This window comes from Mycteria americana, chromosome 2 (genome assembly GCF_035582795.1).
Source record: "Mycteria americana isolate JAX WOST 10 ecotype Jacksonville Zoo and Gardens chromosome 2, USCA_MyAme_1.0, whole genome shotgun sequence".
Taxonomy (NCBI): Eukaryota; Metazoa; Chordata; class Aves; order Ciconiiformes; family Ciconiidae; genus Mycteria; species Mycteria americana.
The window spans coordinates 120,961,795-120,978,940 of record NC_134366.1 but is presented as its reverse complement, the minus strand read 5'-3'; the positions used below and the strand labels follow the sequence as shown (position 1 = coordinate 120,978,940).

At 37.8% G+C, this 17,146-nt stretch overlaps 1 protein-coding gene across 1 annotated transcript in view; it reads right to left on the bottom strand.

Annotated features, from left to right (window-relative positions):
• DLGAP1 (DLG associated protein 1) overlaps positions 1-17,146 on the bottom strand; it is a 267,016-nt gene that overhangs the window by 135,416 nt on the left and 114,454 nt on the right. The window contains exon 2 of the mRNA XM_075495684.1: positions 7,302-8,327. Within this exon, the coding sequence (XP_075351799.1) occupies positions 7,302-8,255 (954 nt within the window). The 5' untranslated portion in view covers positions 8,256-8,327. The remainder of the gene's footprint in view (positions 1-7,301; positions 8,328-17,146) is intronic.

Genomic DNA, 17,146 nt, shown 5'->3' with positions numbered 1-17,146 from the left:
TTTTCTCCTCCTGCTTTATGCATAAAAATCCAACCAGCCATGAAGAGGGCCACATGGATACAATGATTCCAGCCAAGGGCCTTGCACTCCAAACACATTCTGCAGAAAGAAAGCCAAACAGCAACTACCACATCTATTAGCTGAAGGAGACGTAACTGAAGGTCATATAGCAGGACTCTCGGCCAGGACCTCAAACTAAAACTACTTCAGTGATACTCATGGATGATATTCTCCCTGTGGCAGAGGACAGACATTCATTCTCATCTTTCTCAATACCCTTGAAGCTTTCAGTGCAGTTGGCTATAATGAGATATGGCTCCTTGCCCAAGTAAGGATGGCAGGATGAATGTTAACATGAATACCAATCCTTGAAAGGACACTTTCAATGACTAGCAATGGAGAAATGTTCTTTCACTTTTAGATACCTTCTTTTGGGGTGAATCAATTTTCTCCCTAATCACTTCAGCACCTGCATACAGTGACTACTTGGCATCAAATGCCAATACTGTTATATGAGATACCATTTTACCTCTCTTTCACTACACATGACCACAAGCCCACTATCAAGCAGCCAGCAGGAAACTGGCTTGTGGATGGAGAACATGTAGCTGAATCTGTATCCCTTGAAGAAAACAGATGTGGTGGGGAGAACATTCTGAGAAACAGCCCTTATGCTGTTTTTGTTGGCTGACTGTAACTAGATAATCTCTGGTGCTTTGCTAATGTTGTGCTCTTGCAGGCAGCAGCTGTAAGTAATGCAGTTAAGCAACCATCTCCAGCTGGGTATTAGCTTCTGTCACATTTTAGTGTACAGTGGACAGACTTCACTGAAACTTCCACAATGCTTTATTTTGGATTACAGCAATGCAATATACCTGCATAAGAAGATTTCATTCAGCTCTGAGGAACCTTTCCCCTTTTCAGAACATCATAGCGTGTCTTCTCAGTGACTCCAAACTGTCACCTCTGCTCTACAGTAGTGTCCCACTGGATATCAAATCAAGGTCATGGTCTTGACTCTCATCTGCTGAGAACTGAATTGCTAGAGACCAGGAAATATCAAAGATTTCCTAACAAACTGATTAGCAGGCTGGGGTTATGTCAGTAAAGCAAAATTAGACACAAACTTATTTGCATAAAAGACTCTTAGAGACAATTCAAAGACCATCTCTGGAAGTCCTGGCCCATCAGGACTGTCACAGTGCCTTATCCAACTGCATGGCACATTGCTTAGCCTTTGGTGAGAGAAATACGTATCTTTCAGAAGTCCAAACAAGAGAGTCCATTGCACAGGCTCAGGGTAAAAGGATGAAAGGACAAACAATATACAACAGATTTATGTTCTTGTTGCTTAATTCACTAGTGACAGCTCAGCTGTGCAACAAGCACAGAACAGAAACTGTGGCCAGCTGCCCCCAGCTCAAACCACTCTTCTGGCACTGTAGTATTTCCCCACTCAAGATCTGTACTAGAAAGTCCATTTTTGAATCAAAAAAACAATAACTGGATGTAAGGGAAATATTACTTATTATTTTGCACTGATTGAGGAAAATATATCACCACTCAGTGTTTTTTTCCCCACTTACTTTGCATGTCTCCACAATAAAAGTTAAGGATTTCAAACTCAGATGCAGATTGAAATGATCCTCTTTGCTGGACTTGATTTGTCTTGAAGATTTTTGTTTGGGTTATTTATTTATTTTTTTTTTTACAGTGAAATTACTGAAAATAATAAGATTAGAACACTCCAGATATTTAAGGCTACAGAAAGGAGTCAGATCCAGGACTGAGTTAAATCTTATCCATGAAGGAACTGGAATAGATACTAAATGCCAGCTATTATATGCAGCCGTAATTTTCATAAACATTTCTGACATAACAGTAGATGTAACGTAGTGTCACCCAAGTATGTTGCTAAATCCTATATATGGTATGCTAGCAACACAAAACGGGGATCTAGCTGCCAGAATTACGTTCATTAATGGATGCGCTATTAGAATGTAGGAATGTTAACAGAATGAACCAACAGTAATTCAAGTCAATCTAGAAAAAATAAGATCAGTGCCAGTAAATTCAATACTAGGAAGTTACAGAATGGTGATAAAACTAAAGGATAGAAAATCGTTACCTAAGGAACATGGGCAGATAAAATTGCAGCTAAATGTGAAGTACTGACATTGCTGTAGAACAGCTCTCTTAGTACTTAGGTGGCCCCCATTACTGCATTACTCAGACACCAAAGGTCAGTCCAGGTTTTAATTAAATGAATGAGAACACAGCAGTTGTTGTTAAAGTGAAATATGTGGCAAGATGGTTCTCACCAACTCAGCTGACAATTTCTTTTTTTTTTTTTTAAGGTAAATTAAAGGACTGCAAAGATGAGGAGGATGGCTATACTGAAATACTCTCCTACATATTTGTCTTAATATATCAAAGACATCTTGGGTACGTTTGCAGGTAGCCTAAATAACCAAGATGTAGGCTCGATGGAATTATATGTGTTAATATATTTTTTGAAAATAAGTTATTTTGTGCTTTATTTTTATTTTCCAAGTGCCCACAAATTCCCCAACTTTATTCATTATTCATATTACTCATCTCACAATTTTAAAACTGAAATAAATTACCTTTCTGTGAATGATATTTTTTCAGTTTTAATGTTCTTAGATACTAGTTTATTTTAAAATTCATGAACATTTAAGAATTTCCAAATGTTTCACGATTATTCCATTACCTTAAAGCTGGCCTAGAATACATTATAACATTTGACATTTTATTTCACAATTGTTCAAATTGTTTCACTAGCTTTACCAAGAAGTATGTTTCATATGAGCTCAGTAAAAAAAATTTGAAACTTATACCTCATATGCTTTGTAGTTCTGACTGGAAAATTGAAGGGGAAATAATATATGCTTTGTTCATTTTCAATTTATAATGGAGTAAGAGAAAAAAAGGCAGGTCTTCAGATATATGAAAAATGGAAGATCAATATTAATGGATATTGAAATACAACTTATATATGTATACAAGGACATACTGAAAGATTAATTTGAATATGGTAGTTGCAACAGAAATGCAAACACCGCAAATGAGGAAAAAGCAGAGATTAACTGAAAATGCAGATAGAGTTGAATAGATAAGCCCAGTATAACAGATCTGACATAAATTGCTGTGTCATAAGGATAAACACTTTGTAATTTAAGATACCGCATTAACAAATCATATGACAGATACTGGTCCTTATTAGCACCCTGACCTAGGGCGATGCCCTCTATTTGGCCATCCATGGGCACAGGCAACAGAAAGAGGCTGGGACTGAGCAGTATCTCCTAAGAAACTGTGGAAGTGCCTTGTCCTGAGACTGGAAAACAAGTCACTTCATGAGTTTCTTAACACTACACGTTATATAGCAATGCACATTACAGACAACCTTCGCACAGGAAACTGAGCACAGTACGAACCAGAGCCCTTCACCACAAGAAAATGCTTATTACACCCAGAAACTTGGCTTGTATTTTTTTTACAGTATTTCTCACAGTCTCCCACCAAAGGACAAGTGATGCAAATGTGGGACTTGGATGACAGCACTGTCGTCCCCACCTACTGCATTTCAGTTTTCAAAAGTAAAATTTCTATCCTCAGCCCCAAGTATCGGACACAACTGACTTCAGTCTCATCAAATGGGATCAAAAGAAAACATATGACTCACCCACATAAGAAAAGAGGAATAATACGAAAAATGTAATCCTTTGTATTTTCTCCATCTCTTAACGAATGGACCAAGGACAATGAGAATAGTAATTACAGGGAACATTCAATGGCAAAACTAAAATCAGATACAAACTCTGCAGTGTACTTGATACTCTATTAGCTTCAACAATCATGAATTCATAGAAAACAAGAGTGTCAAAAATATCTACCCCTGTATTTAGACCCTATTGTTCGTAGAAAAAGACTGCTGCTTACATTTTGTCTTTGATAGTTTTGCTTAATTTTAATTTTTTCCAGAGGAGAAGCTACCAGAGAAGTAGAGGCTGTCCACTGCTTTATAAATTATTCTCTCAAGGGAAGGAAACCATTTTGAAGCAGAATTTTAAGAAAACAAGAACAGTTCCTTCTCACCTTTCTTCAAATTAGTCCAACTGTAAACCTGGATCAAATAAAAGCGCTTTCCTGAAGTAAGAAGCAGCTCAAAAAAAAAGGACCTTATCTTTCTACTATCCAGCTCCTCGTTCTTGAAAGAAGAAATAGAGAGGAGACAAAAATACAGTTCCATTCCCAAAAAGCAGATGAGAGGAAAAGGTTTGCTTGACAGTCTTTAGACTAGTCTGAGAGCTAATATTTCTTTCTGAAGATGCACAATGTTGAGCCAAGCTTCCCCTAGACCTCCAAGGATGGACACTGCGCCTCAGCTCCCGGGCTGGAAACGGAGCCTGCCGGTGTAAAGAAAGACTGTGCAATGCAGGAGGACTCTGCACTTGATCCAAATTCCAAATTATGAGAAATAAGCCCATCTGTAACACGAACTACTGCCAACTCCTTCCACAGAACAGTTATGTGGAAAATATCACACCAAGTGAGATAATTGTTTGTTATTTCCATGTCTTTACACTGAGAATTCATCCAGATACTTTTGTGATAAAAGCCCTTACAAGCAAATGCGAAGTCAAAGTCATCTGTGGTCTCTGATATACTCAGATCTATCAGGATAAAGAAAATTATCCTGAGTACCCTGAGTTGAAAAAAGTGACTCCTTCATTGAATTCAGATACTATCGCAAGAAGAGTTTGCATGAACAAAATAGTTGCCTCTTTCAAGGATCAGAGAGTTTATGTCCTGGACTATAAACGACAGCTTAAATTACAAGTGAGTTGATAAAAGCATCTATTTAACATTTAATGACTTAAACAAAGCAACAAAGAAGAGTCGTAATAATGAAATTAAATTATCAGTTGTCCAGTATTGTAATGAATTTGCGGCTTTCATCTCATTTAGTGCATTTCTAATTGTTCTAACACAGGACACCAGCCTTTTGGTACAATGATGAGAAAGTCACCAGGAAAATAACAGATATACAGAATACCTCTGCAGCCTACTAACGGAGTAATACTCTGCTGCTGTTAATATATATTTATATTGCAGGACAGCCAAAAGGCCTCAGTTAGGTTCTGCACCCCATTGTGCTGGGCACTGTGGAAACACAAAAGGGAACAAAGTCCAAGCCCCGAAGGGCTTGTAGAGTAAAAAGATAAGTGATATAGTGAAGAGAAAGGCAATGGGATGCATTCATAATAGACTGACTTTTTAATACCTATATCCATTTGTCATCCTTTCAAGCTGCTAAGACAGAAGAATAATTCTGACCTGCTTCCTCAAATCTACCCTACTCTGTGAATATTATTTCCAATGTTAATCAAAGCCTGGTTAAGATTTTCCTTTTTTTAAAAAAACGATCTTAAACCAGTTATATCTCCCTGGCTTTTATAAACAAGCATACAATTAGAAAAAATGAAACAAAATGAAATAAAACTACCAGTGAGGATGGGAAACACAGTGAGAATTTAGTTATTCTAAGTGAGAATTTAGTTATTCTAATTCCTGCCCTTGACAATTGTTGGACATATTTTCATACAGACACAGATAATGTCCTCTAATTCCACTTCAAGAGTCTATTCCTGTCAGTTAAACATTATCTAAAAGTCCCTATGGAGGTGTTCATTTAAAGCTGATGCTGGCACAGTTTTTTGCTCTTTTCTAGCCATCTGGTCACATACTGAATTGTCAGCTATTTTATCTAAACCTGAGAGGAAGATTGAAGGAGTAAACAAAAACATCAACAAAAGAAATCTCAGGGTCCAAAGTAACCACAACAACCAAGCCTAAAGTTATGATTTCTTCTTACTCACAAAATTCAGACAAAAGAGACTTGATTGAAAAAACAAAACTCAAAAGGTTGCAACCTGAGGCTATTTCGAAACCCCTCTCCCTCCCCAGTCCATACGCACAGCTGTAAACACACACTAAGTATTCATCCTGTTCCCTCTCCCCCCACCCCACTCTCCGAACAATTAATAGAAAATACACAGATCCATTTCTTTACATTTAAAACTTAGAAACCCAGAGGCTGGCATTCAAAATTATTTTGCATGCCATTCAATAAAACCTTTTAAGATCAATTTTTAAATGCGGATGCCTCAGTCCTACGCTTTCTCTGCGTACTGACTTAAACAACAGAATGTGGAAGCTGACTGTCTCATTAAAGCACCCATATGAGAAAACTCGCTACAGTTTCTATACAAATAGACAAGAGTCCCACTACATTAAAATGAAACCAAACCATCTCAGCAAACCTCTTTTTTCCTCATGGTCTTCTCTCTTCTCTGTGCAACGTTGTTCCATCTTACACACACACTTAGATGTGCCATAAGTGCTTCGTTTAAAGAGCATAAAAGCTATCCACAGCTCTCCTAAGAATGAAACAGTTTTAATATTTTCTGATCCATGTTCCTGCCACAAACATTCACTGGCAGTATGATAGCTCCAAGAGCAGACATCTGATTCTTGACATTTAAAGATACAATACTGGTGAAAAATAGTGACGCTGTATTAACTGCAAACAGCTTGTGAGGGAGTAGGTGATGTACTCCTAAAATGTATAATCAGAACAAGCAATAATTTCAACCTTTTGATTTTTTATTTTTGACTCAAAGCCATGAGAAAGAGGAATAGCCAGACAAACAAATCTGGACACGTTACAATAATTGTTTTATGAGAATTTATATTCTATGACAAAAAGGAAAGTAGGTTGCTTTCCTGCTGGAGAAAGTATTAAGGTACCCCAAAGTTTCTCAAAAGGGTCTCAAAAGCTTTCATAATAAAATAAGCAGTAAGCGAAGGCAAATCTTGAAATTACAGAAATCAAAGAATTTGTATCCTGGTAACATTCGGTTAATTGACATTGTAATGCTAAGTGCAAGCACTACAACATCAAATTCCCTGTGCCCCTACTGTGACTGCCTTATAAATTCAAAAAGTACACAGAAAGGTCTTATTTTTCCCACATGAAAAAATTAAGCCTGTTCCAACATGAACTGTTTCTTTGAAAAACTGACTGCTGGCAAAAAAAAAAAAAAAAAAGAAAAGAAAAAGCAGGTTTATTTTTAATTTCAGCAGCATTACCCCTTGTTTGGTGATCAGTGACCTCTCGGGAAAGTTGAAATATCAGAGCAAACCTCCATCCCCCACAAACACCTGAGACAAGGCAGAGCACAGTTAACAGCAATCAGTTCTCCACACTGTACCTGGAGGTACTGACATGACCGTTCCTGTTGACACGTCTCTGCCTTCACCACTGTCTGGTCCATGTTAACTGATGCTTTCTGGTAAACTTCACGGGCTCTGCTCACGGTTAATGTAGAGGACCAAGAACTTTTCTTCATTAACTGGGAGTCCAAATTCACAGGCAGGTTTGCACAGGTAGAGCATTTGACATCATTATTGCTTCTGGATGACTTCACAGTATGTTCACTAATAGTGTTATAGGCTTCCATAAAGTATTGGGAAGAAGAACGATCAGGGCATCTTCCCATGGTCATGACCCCACTGGGACCATGATAAATGCAAACATCATTGTCCAAGTTGTCATCTGAACTCCACCATCCTGATGCATTGGATCTGGGCTTACCTTCTGATCGCCTTTCTTTACTCTTGCTGCGCTTCCCATACCTCATCGTCTGTGACTCCTCTGGGCTCGCTTTGCCCCCGTTGACACTCCCCTTGGATGGTCCCTCCAGTGAATGGGACTTGGTAAAGAGCTTTTGGACAGAATGAACCAGATGCCGGATCCTCCCTGGGCTGTCACTGCGGTGCTCCATGGCAGTCCGCTTGTACTGCAGAGTGTGGTAGCCATCCCGATTCAGAGGCAGCTGCCGCTCAAACTGGTCCAAAAGGTTGGCAGGAATGCGGTTGGTCTTGTTGGCAGTTCCGTGGGGAACCAGAGCACACTCGTCCTTGAGTTCGTGGTGGGAATTGTAATGCCTCCGGGGGAACGTGCTGCTGGCAATCTGATCGTTGTAGGGCACCATGCACTCTGCCTGAAAAGAGTTCCTTTGAGTATAGTAAGGGTGGTCTGCAGGATGGGGGTCCACCGGGTTTAACAAATATGGCTTCCTGTCCGGGTGGTGTGGCAGATTGTCACACGGAGGGTCACAGGCAACCCCATGATGATGACTACGGCTGCTAGATAATCCCTTCATCGTTGATGCAAAGCAAGTCCCAAAGTCATCTAATATGTATGGCTATGCAATGGGCAGATCTCAGAGAAAGGCCTAAAAGAATGAAATACAACAGAAGCCATAAGATATTCAAGCTAAGAGAAAAAACAACATGTGCACATTTAGCATTCACCGTTTCTTATTGTAAAAACAATTGGAACAAAGATTCTCCGAATCTTTTTATCGCTTAATCTTTGCCATGTCCAACATAGCGATAGGGGATACCTAAATAATACACAAGAAAAATTATCTTGTTCCACCAGCTGGCAAACAGATGCAAGAAAAGTTTTCTGATATGAAATTCACTATTGTTCACGAATCCACAGCAAGATAAGTATTACCACCTATACTCTAAAACCTCAGTCCTGAAAACAGTCATGGACAGGGGCCTTCCAGGAGGCCTTAATTGCTCATCTGCATGTTTTCAGGGCCAAATAAATGCATTACAAAAGATCATCTCCTTAATGGAGTGCTTTCTGCATTACTTTGGGCCAAATACAAAGTGTGGTGCAATTAATGGGAAACTTTTCTCTCTCTTCAATGCACATCTGTTCATGATTCAAGTTCAGTTTTACTCGATCTCCATGTTGTCTGCCTAGACTGTAAGCATCTCAAGACAATATAAAAACATTATTTCTGTAAGCTCTTTTCAAATTAAGAATAAAACAGTAATACATTACACTAACTCTGTCAAAATGAAACCAAACCAACTGTTTAATAACCTATATATTTGGGGTTGTTATATTTAGTGTTTACTCACTCCTATTCACAAAAAAATCTTATTCTGATAATGCATGGCTTGGTTTAATTTTACATAAATTTTCAGAGTATTAAGCAGTGTTTGAATATCCCTACCTACTCCTTCTACCACTAGGGGAATTGGTATAGCCAAAACTTGCACACTGCTATAACAGTGTAAGGGATTTCAACACTTAATACCTGATTGCAGTTATTTCGCCCGGACGTGACTCACAACGCTACAGACTATTGATGTCCTCATTTCAGCTCTCACCAGTAGCAAAAGTCTGGATGCAACTGCTACTGCAGCCTCTGAGCTACTAATGTGTAAATTATGGGGTTTCAGATGTGGCAAAACATTCTCATGGTGCCTTCTCAGCTCCTGATGGGCAGAGGACTCCTTAGAAGATGGTCTCATCTACTGCACACAACTGAAATGGGAGTCACTCAGCTACTTTATTCCTTTCCGGGATGGCTAACCACATAATACTTTTGGAAATGTCACCCTTGAGATCTTTCTTGGAGTATGGATAGACATGCATAGCAAACAGTTTTCCACTATGTTCCTCCGGTGTTCTCTCAGATAAAGTTCATGTTTTAACAGGTTGTAGACATTGTACCTACTGGTAAATTGGCAACAACAAAGTTTTCTAAAACAGCATTAAGTTAATGTCAGTCTGGAAAAGCATGCTCTGCATTTCATCAGAACATATTTTATATTTTCTTCTGAATCTGCGGTGAGCTAAAGAGGAGTTTTTTTTAATATGCTTCAAAGCTAGCGTGGATGTCCTGCATTTCACTCCCCCTCACTGGATCCCTGCAATGCAGAAAATGTTAATTCTCAGGAGACCCTGAATTAAAAAAAAAGAGTTTTCAAAATACCACAAAAGGCACTTGAAATATTCCAAATGGATGAGGTCACTGGTTTACCTGAAGAGAAGAATGGCCAAGGACACTTTTAAAAGCACAAAAATAATATATTCAGAGAGCTGGACTTGTCAATTATACTGTAGTGACAATCCTTAGCACTTCTAAAGAGCATTTTACATCCCTACCAACTCCTTTAAAATGTCATCTATTAGACTGTGTAATAGAGAAACATCCAAAGGGACATAGTAGTAGATCCATTACTGAGATCATTGAAAATGTGACTTGACCCAGAATATCCCGTCAACAAGAATACCACGAAAGGATATAATGACCAAATAAAAATACTACAATCTCTGGTATCTATTAATATCTTTCACACTTGAAGGCTTGTGAAAACAAGGCTTCAGCCAGTTAATTTTTATTTAAATCCATTTACAATCATGCAAGAGTCCTCAAGATGATTGATAAATTATCTTAGGACTAACGATAGACTAGTGTGCTATATAAGATAAAAATAGTAAAACCTTGCCGCAAAGATATAAGAAAGACACAGAGAAGTACAGTAAAGTGGGATGTGCCCAGAACCAGTGATGTATTTTCATTTTTTCATTATCTGAATGGCTATGAATTTTTCATTTTTGTGTACTGTGGAAAAAGAGTGTATGTAGACAAAGAACCGAAAGGACCGATAATTTACAGAATAGTGAAGTCATGACAGGCACAGGGGATGTCATGGAATTATTAAGAATATGTAGTCTTAATATATTGATAGAGCAGAATGGCTGGGATGAGGAAACACTTGATCTGATTTATAGGCTGGGACAGAATAATGTGGAACATCTTGAAGATAAAGATGAGCTTAAAAGATAGAAGTATGGTTTGACTAATGAGAGAAGCAGTGTTACCAGCTGTGTTTTGGATGGACTGGCAATATGGATGCTAAGGAGGATGCACAAGAAGTCTTAAAAAGTGAAAAAGCTTATGAAAAGTGACATTTGTCTATATCTAGAGAAAGGGACAGGCTTTCCATAAATTGTGGAGGAAGATTGGCTAAGCACTGCTATATGAGCTTGGATGGCAAGTAGGATGGTGGAAATGTTTAGGAGAAAAGATAACATTTAGTTCTACATCCATTTTGAGTCTGAGCTGTCAATGAATCTTCCATGAGGAAGCACTGGAAAAAAAGCAGAACATAGATAGGATGATCTGCCCAAGAGGAATCAGATGAACGGATACAGAGAATAACAGAGAAAATATGCTTGTGAAAGCAAAAGATCACAGAGTTACAAAAAAAGGAGGATAAAGCTTTGCAGGAGCAGCAGATTTAAAGAGGAGGAAGAAAAGAAGTAGCAAAGAGCAGAGAGTGATAGAAAAAACAAACCAAAACCAAAAGGGAGCAACCAACCTGTGTAACAAAAAGGAGTGATGGTAAAGGCTCCAAAACCTGGGAGAAACTGAAATTCAGAGTAAAAATTGTTTATTCCCAACACCCAACTGGTGTATGCATTATGAAAGTTTTCTTCCTGCTGCAACAGCATTAAAACATTTATTTCATCATGTGTCAACTGTGATAAAAAACCATGAGTATTAACTAGAATATAGCTTCATTTTACCTTAACTACATTACTGCTGCTACAGTACTGAAAGTGTAATGAGTTAGAAAAAACCCAAGAATGTACCATAGAGCACCTTCCAGGAAGGAAAGAATAAGTATAATATGCTCTGCACTGAAGAAAGGAGTGGTGCTTTTCTTAAATATTTAGTGGACAATTCTTCTGCACAGAAAAAAACCCCAACACAATTCCTAAATCACTCTCACACCTCAATCCTGCTTTGATATGTTAATATTAAATTACGTCTAGAAAAAAAACACCCTACAGCTTCTGATTCCACCAGTATTTTTCAAAAAATATGCATCATTTTCCATATTGTGTTGGCTGAACCTATCAATCAATGTTTAGTGCAATTAACAGCTGGAGACAGGGCTATCTGATCATGCCATGAATAGCTGAGAGGAAGCCAATTAAGATTTTTATTGTATTGTTATTTTTGGCCAAACTAGGAACATTTAATCACTCATGAAATAAGGCAAGATAATTGATGAACATACTGCATATTAATAAACAGTGGAAATAGCAATTCTACGGACAGCAGACCAAAACCACTTGATGGCATAGGAATAAATGAGATGTTAAATAGATACAGCATTGTAAGGCTGAAGAATGCTTATTACTTTCAACATTCATGTTACATTTGCTTTTGTTTTCTTGAGGATGCCCTGGGTAAGAAGGATATGAATATATTCCTCCTTGCTGCTAACATGGTGTCCCTAATGCACAACAATTTGTTGGAGTAACTTAGTGGCTAGAAAAATGTGTAATTAATTCTTATGTAATTAAGTGAAAATGCATGCAAAATAACAAAACTTGAATGCATAAAGTACCTACACTTTTACAAATTTTATTTAACTATAGTCTACCATGTGCTCCAAATTTATTCCTAAAACATGTCTTCAAGAAACATATTATTTCCCTTAGATATATGTGAAAACTTCTCTCTTATAAAAGATTTACTGATATGCCACATAGCTCCTCCAATTTTATCTCACGAGACTGCAGAATTATGTTTCTTACGTTTTTACAGGAAGCTGTGAAAAACAATGAGGTAACAAATGCTTTCACTAAAATAATGCATGCATAGGTATATAGAGAGTAAGTAGATAATACAGGAGAATGTAGCAGGTAGTACAAAATGGATAATTAATAACTCAAAATGACTAATATAATAAAAATGGTCTATGGCCATTAGCGACTTACAAACCTTCATAATCTAAATGTATTTTACAGGATCAGTATGAAGAGTCAACATTCATAATTTTCTTTTTTCAATAATCTGGTTATGTTGTAGCAGTTCAAGATTCAGAGAAAGGCAAACTGCCATATGCACAATATAATGCATAATGGAAAGTGTAAGGTCAATAACTGCTAAGTCACCTGGCAGAATGGCAGTGATATCTATGTCAAGGTGTGTAGCTGAACTATAAAAACATGCAAGTAAGATATATACGAGAAACAGACAAACGTGCTCTTGCAATTTGTATTAGCAATATACAGAAGGAAGGCAATGCAACTACATTACATGTAGTTACCAACAGAGACATCCTAACAGCCAACCCTAACCTTAATGCCAACAGAGACACCCTAATTCAGTGTCATCAGGACCACAGAACCTTAAGTCTAATATCCTTGTCTGTTCAGAAACTAAAGAGTGAGAGATGTTGAATTTTTTTTTTTTTATTTGGTGAATGTGGTTCTTCTAAGATACCATTCAGTCAGTTAGAGGATGCTTCTGAATCCTCAGTTTTGTGCCAGGTCCAGAAATTGAAGGGCTGGTACACAGGTGGAAGGCAATGTAATCATATAATGTCATGTATGTACAGCTCTGAGTCAGGAAGGCATTTAATCGTGTGCACAAATTGAAACACACATTTGGACCTTATTGGTACTTACACCTCAGATCACAACAGTTTTTTCAAAGAAATGCTGTGTTACTGTGCGAAGTGAGAGGACATAAATTACACTTTTTACTAGTACTAGTTGTAGTTGTGCTCCCATTTTATGCTCTATGATGAACAAAGAGGGGTTCTCATTTCCATATTGAACAGCAAACATTCTCAGCATTTGCTTATTTATTTACTCACAGGCTATGGGATGTTTCCAGGGAAATTCCTTTCCCTGATTCTCAGACTTTTAAAAACACATGGAAGATACGTTTATGCTGAGAATCAAACTTCCACATGCTCCTCATGCAGCACATTGCTTTATCCCAAAGGTCTTGATATTTTGCAGCCATTCTGTGTGGCCTTTCTGTTATGTTACATCACATTAATGAACACCTAGACATAAATAAAAGGATACCTATTCTAAAAAACATCTATCCACATATTTTATTAAAGGTGTTCAGAAGAAAATGAGGTCTCAAAATTATTTTCCTAATCCTAATGCCTTCCTAATGCCATTTTGGCATGTAATATGAAAAATACTGTGCCTCGGGTAAAACTCTCAAGAGAATGTCTGACTTTTGCTTCCATGTCAGCAATCACACCAGGCAAGCGATACTTACAATATAATTTAATTTTGAACAGCGGATGGGGAGTCATAAAGAGAACTGTTTTGGCCAGTAACATAAACTTATTCCAAGTTCATGGGCAGACCAATAAGTGGGAGTAACTGGGGAAAAAATGTAATTAAACTCTAGCTGATCTGTGAGGAGTCCCCTGTGAATGGTATGCATACAGAAAAAACTAGAAGAGAGGCGTCCCACCAGCAATGTTGTAAAAAAATGGATGGGTTTTTTTTTTTGTCTGCATCCAACAATCTTTAGTTTGCATATACTTGTGGTGACAAGTTTCACATTTACATTTGATGACTGTTTTCATCCATGTGCTTTTGGTGAGCAACTGTGGTGGTCAGTACCAGGGTTGAAGGTTTGGCTTTGGATTTCTTTTCTTCATCTCTGTGGCTAATAGCAAGTTAATTCTTCACTAGGAGTGTCACTAAAACTGTAGTCGTTAAAGGAACCTAACACATAATTAATCTCTGAGTCATATCTAAATACATTACAAGGTCTGCAAGAATTCTGGCAGTAATATGTCAGCAAAATTTTGACACACAGAGTGAATTTTTCAATCCTGTTAGGAGTGCGACTGGCAATAGGCAGGATTGCATGCAAAAATCTGGTCTCTACAAATAGAAATACTAAACTGTGATCATCTGCTCTTCCACTCTCCTCATTTGCACACACAATTAACAGTCAACTTTTAAAAAATTCTGATCTGCTTCAGTGAGTAATAATATGCTGTGTAATTAGACTGCTCATGCCTTTCTGTGGTATAGGACACAGAGTCTCTCTGACTTGATAAGGGACAGCACATCGGTTGGAGAGCCTGTTGTGAAATCCACTGCAAATTCAGAACTGCCAATCAACATTTTCTTCTCCCAGAAAGAAAACGACCAGGAGATTATGTCTGTATAACATGCATGTAAGATAATATATTAAATTGAATCATTTGACAAATGTCATATAGGCAGTATTGAAGCATATACCTCATATACAAGTTTAGATGTTTCATTTTATCCTTCTCTGTAGACAGACATAATCTGTAGGATGATGAACTTTATGACCTTAATATGTTTTTTTGGCAGTATTTACAACAAGTCCAGAATGCTGTTTGGGCTGGGAGGACAGCGAAAGGGCATGAAAAGGAAGATACTCCAAAATTTGGAACGAGGTTAACACATACTTACCGGGTTGCTCTCTTTTGGGTACCCTACTGTCACACCTAAGTTTGAGACTCTAGAGATCTTTTACTTGCTTTCCTCACAGAAGATTTCTTAAAATGAAAGGATTACAGTCACTACTTTATAGCAATTACAGATAACCAAAGTGATTTAGACTGCTTATATTATCTCAGGATTACAAAAGGAAGCAAGTATGAGGGACAGGCCACACAGTCCTACAGCACTGATTTCTCATAAAAATAAAGAGGCTATCACAGTGGCATAAAACATACAGTGTTAAAGGACTAATACACATAGGGAGATTTCAGGTATGTATATAGATTCCTGCAAGCCAGTCAGTTATGAATGTCAAAGGCTTATTTTTCCAGTAGGAATGAGGTGATCAGTAGGTAAAACCTACATTCAATGTGTGCAATGTACTTTTCCTGTGAAAGTCAAGTAGTTTCATGCTCTGTAATGTGGTCACATAGTAAAAATGAACATCCTTTTATTAAAAGAAGATCCTCATTGCAAGGACGCTAATGTGACCAAGCAAAGGAGCCACTATAGCATCTAGGGACTGTTTGACAGCGATCTAATGGAAGCTGCTAATCTAAGTGAGACCTCGCACCAACATTACACAATCCTTGGCTGCAGGGCTCACTAACTCATTTTCTACCAGCTTTCTAAGTGCTCTGCAATTCTGTAGTATGGCATTTTGCGACAGGAATCACAGTTAAATTATTGCCTGAGCTACAAGTTTTCATGATCTCGAGAGCTTTTCTACACATATCTTGAAATGACAATATTTGCTGTCAAACCAGGCAACTGGCTTGTCTTAGTCCTATGCACTACAGTCCACTCAAGGCACACCACACCAGAGAATCCATACTTTTATTTCTATGATGGCAGTGACAGTGTGATTATGTGACTTTGCTGGTCTTGACCAGCAATTCTCATGACTCAAACTGGCTCTAAGCTTTTTATTCCTTTTTATTCCTTTTTATTTAGAAATTAAGCTAAACATTATGTTAAATATTTCTTTCTCTACAAAAAATCACTCAATTCATTTTAATTTAATGAAACATAGTTTTATAAGACTCTTTCTACAGCTCCAGTCTTACTCACAGACCTTGACCTCATTTAGCAGAAATAGAGATTGATTTCCTTGAAAAATGTTCTTCCAAGTACACTGTGATCTTTTAAGTCCAAGCAAAAGTGAATGCTACAAAAACATATAAGCATCAGAGTCTCTATGCTTGCAGATGGTCTCCCATCTTGGCTTTCAAATGGTAGCTCTATTTGAATGGTGTCACCCCTGAAAATCTGTTGTCAGCCCCAGAAACTAATGAAAATGGAGAAGCACATTTACAAGTGTCTTAATGGAGAAACTTCATGGAAACCTTACAGAAGCTCTGTGAAGACCAAGGGTGAGCTGTGAAGACATTAGTTTTAACAAAATGACACTACAGGGCTTATTGATCTTCACAGCTGGACAACCCATATGCTACCCCCACTAGCCCACCAGAAAGAAAAAACCTGCAAAGCCTCAGTGAAAATGTCCCATATGGTAACTACCAGTAAGAATTTCCTGGAAAATCCACTTCATAATCATATTAGTATTATGGAGCTTTGACTGTATCAACAAATGTCACCACTACGATCACCCTGCCGAGTCATGGGTATGTTCCAGGTCCTGTGTGCCCAAGCCAGGTCTCTCCAGTGAGGCAATAGGAAAAGAGACGAGGCAAACAGTGGCAAGAACATTCTGCTCATATCCGAGGCCAATGAACTTCTACACGGGAGAAAACTGACTCTTGGAAGAAACAAAAGCCCTCTCTGAAGGTATAAGATAAAAGACATAAAAGGTGGAAAGTTCACTGTGTTGGAAGAAAACAGTCATACTTAGATCAAAACTTAATCTTACTCATTTTAACCTGTTCCTTCCAGCTCAATCTAAAAGTAAAAAACCAGCAAACATAAGCT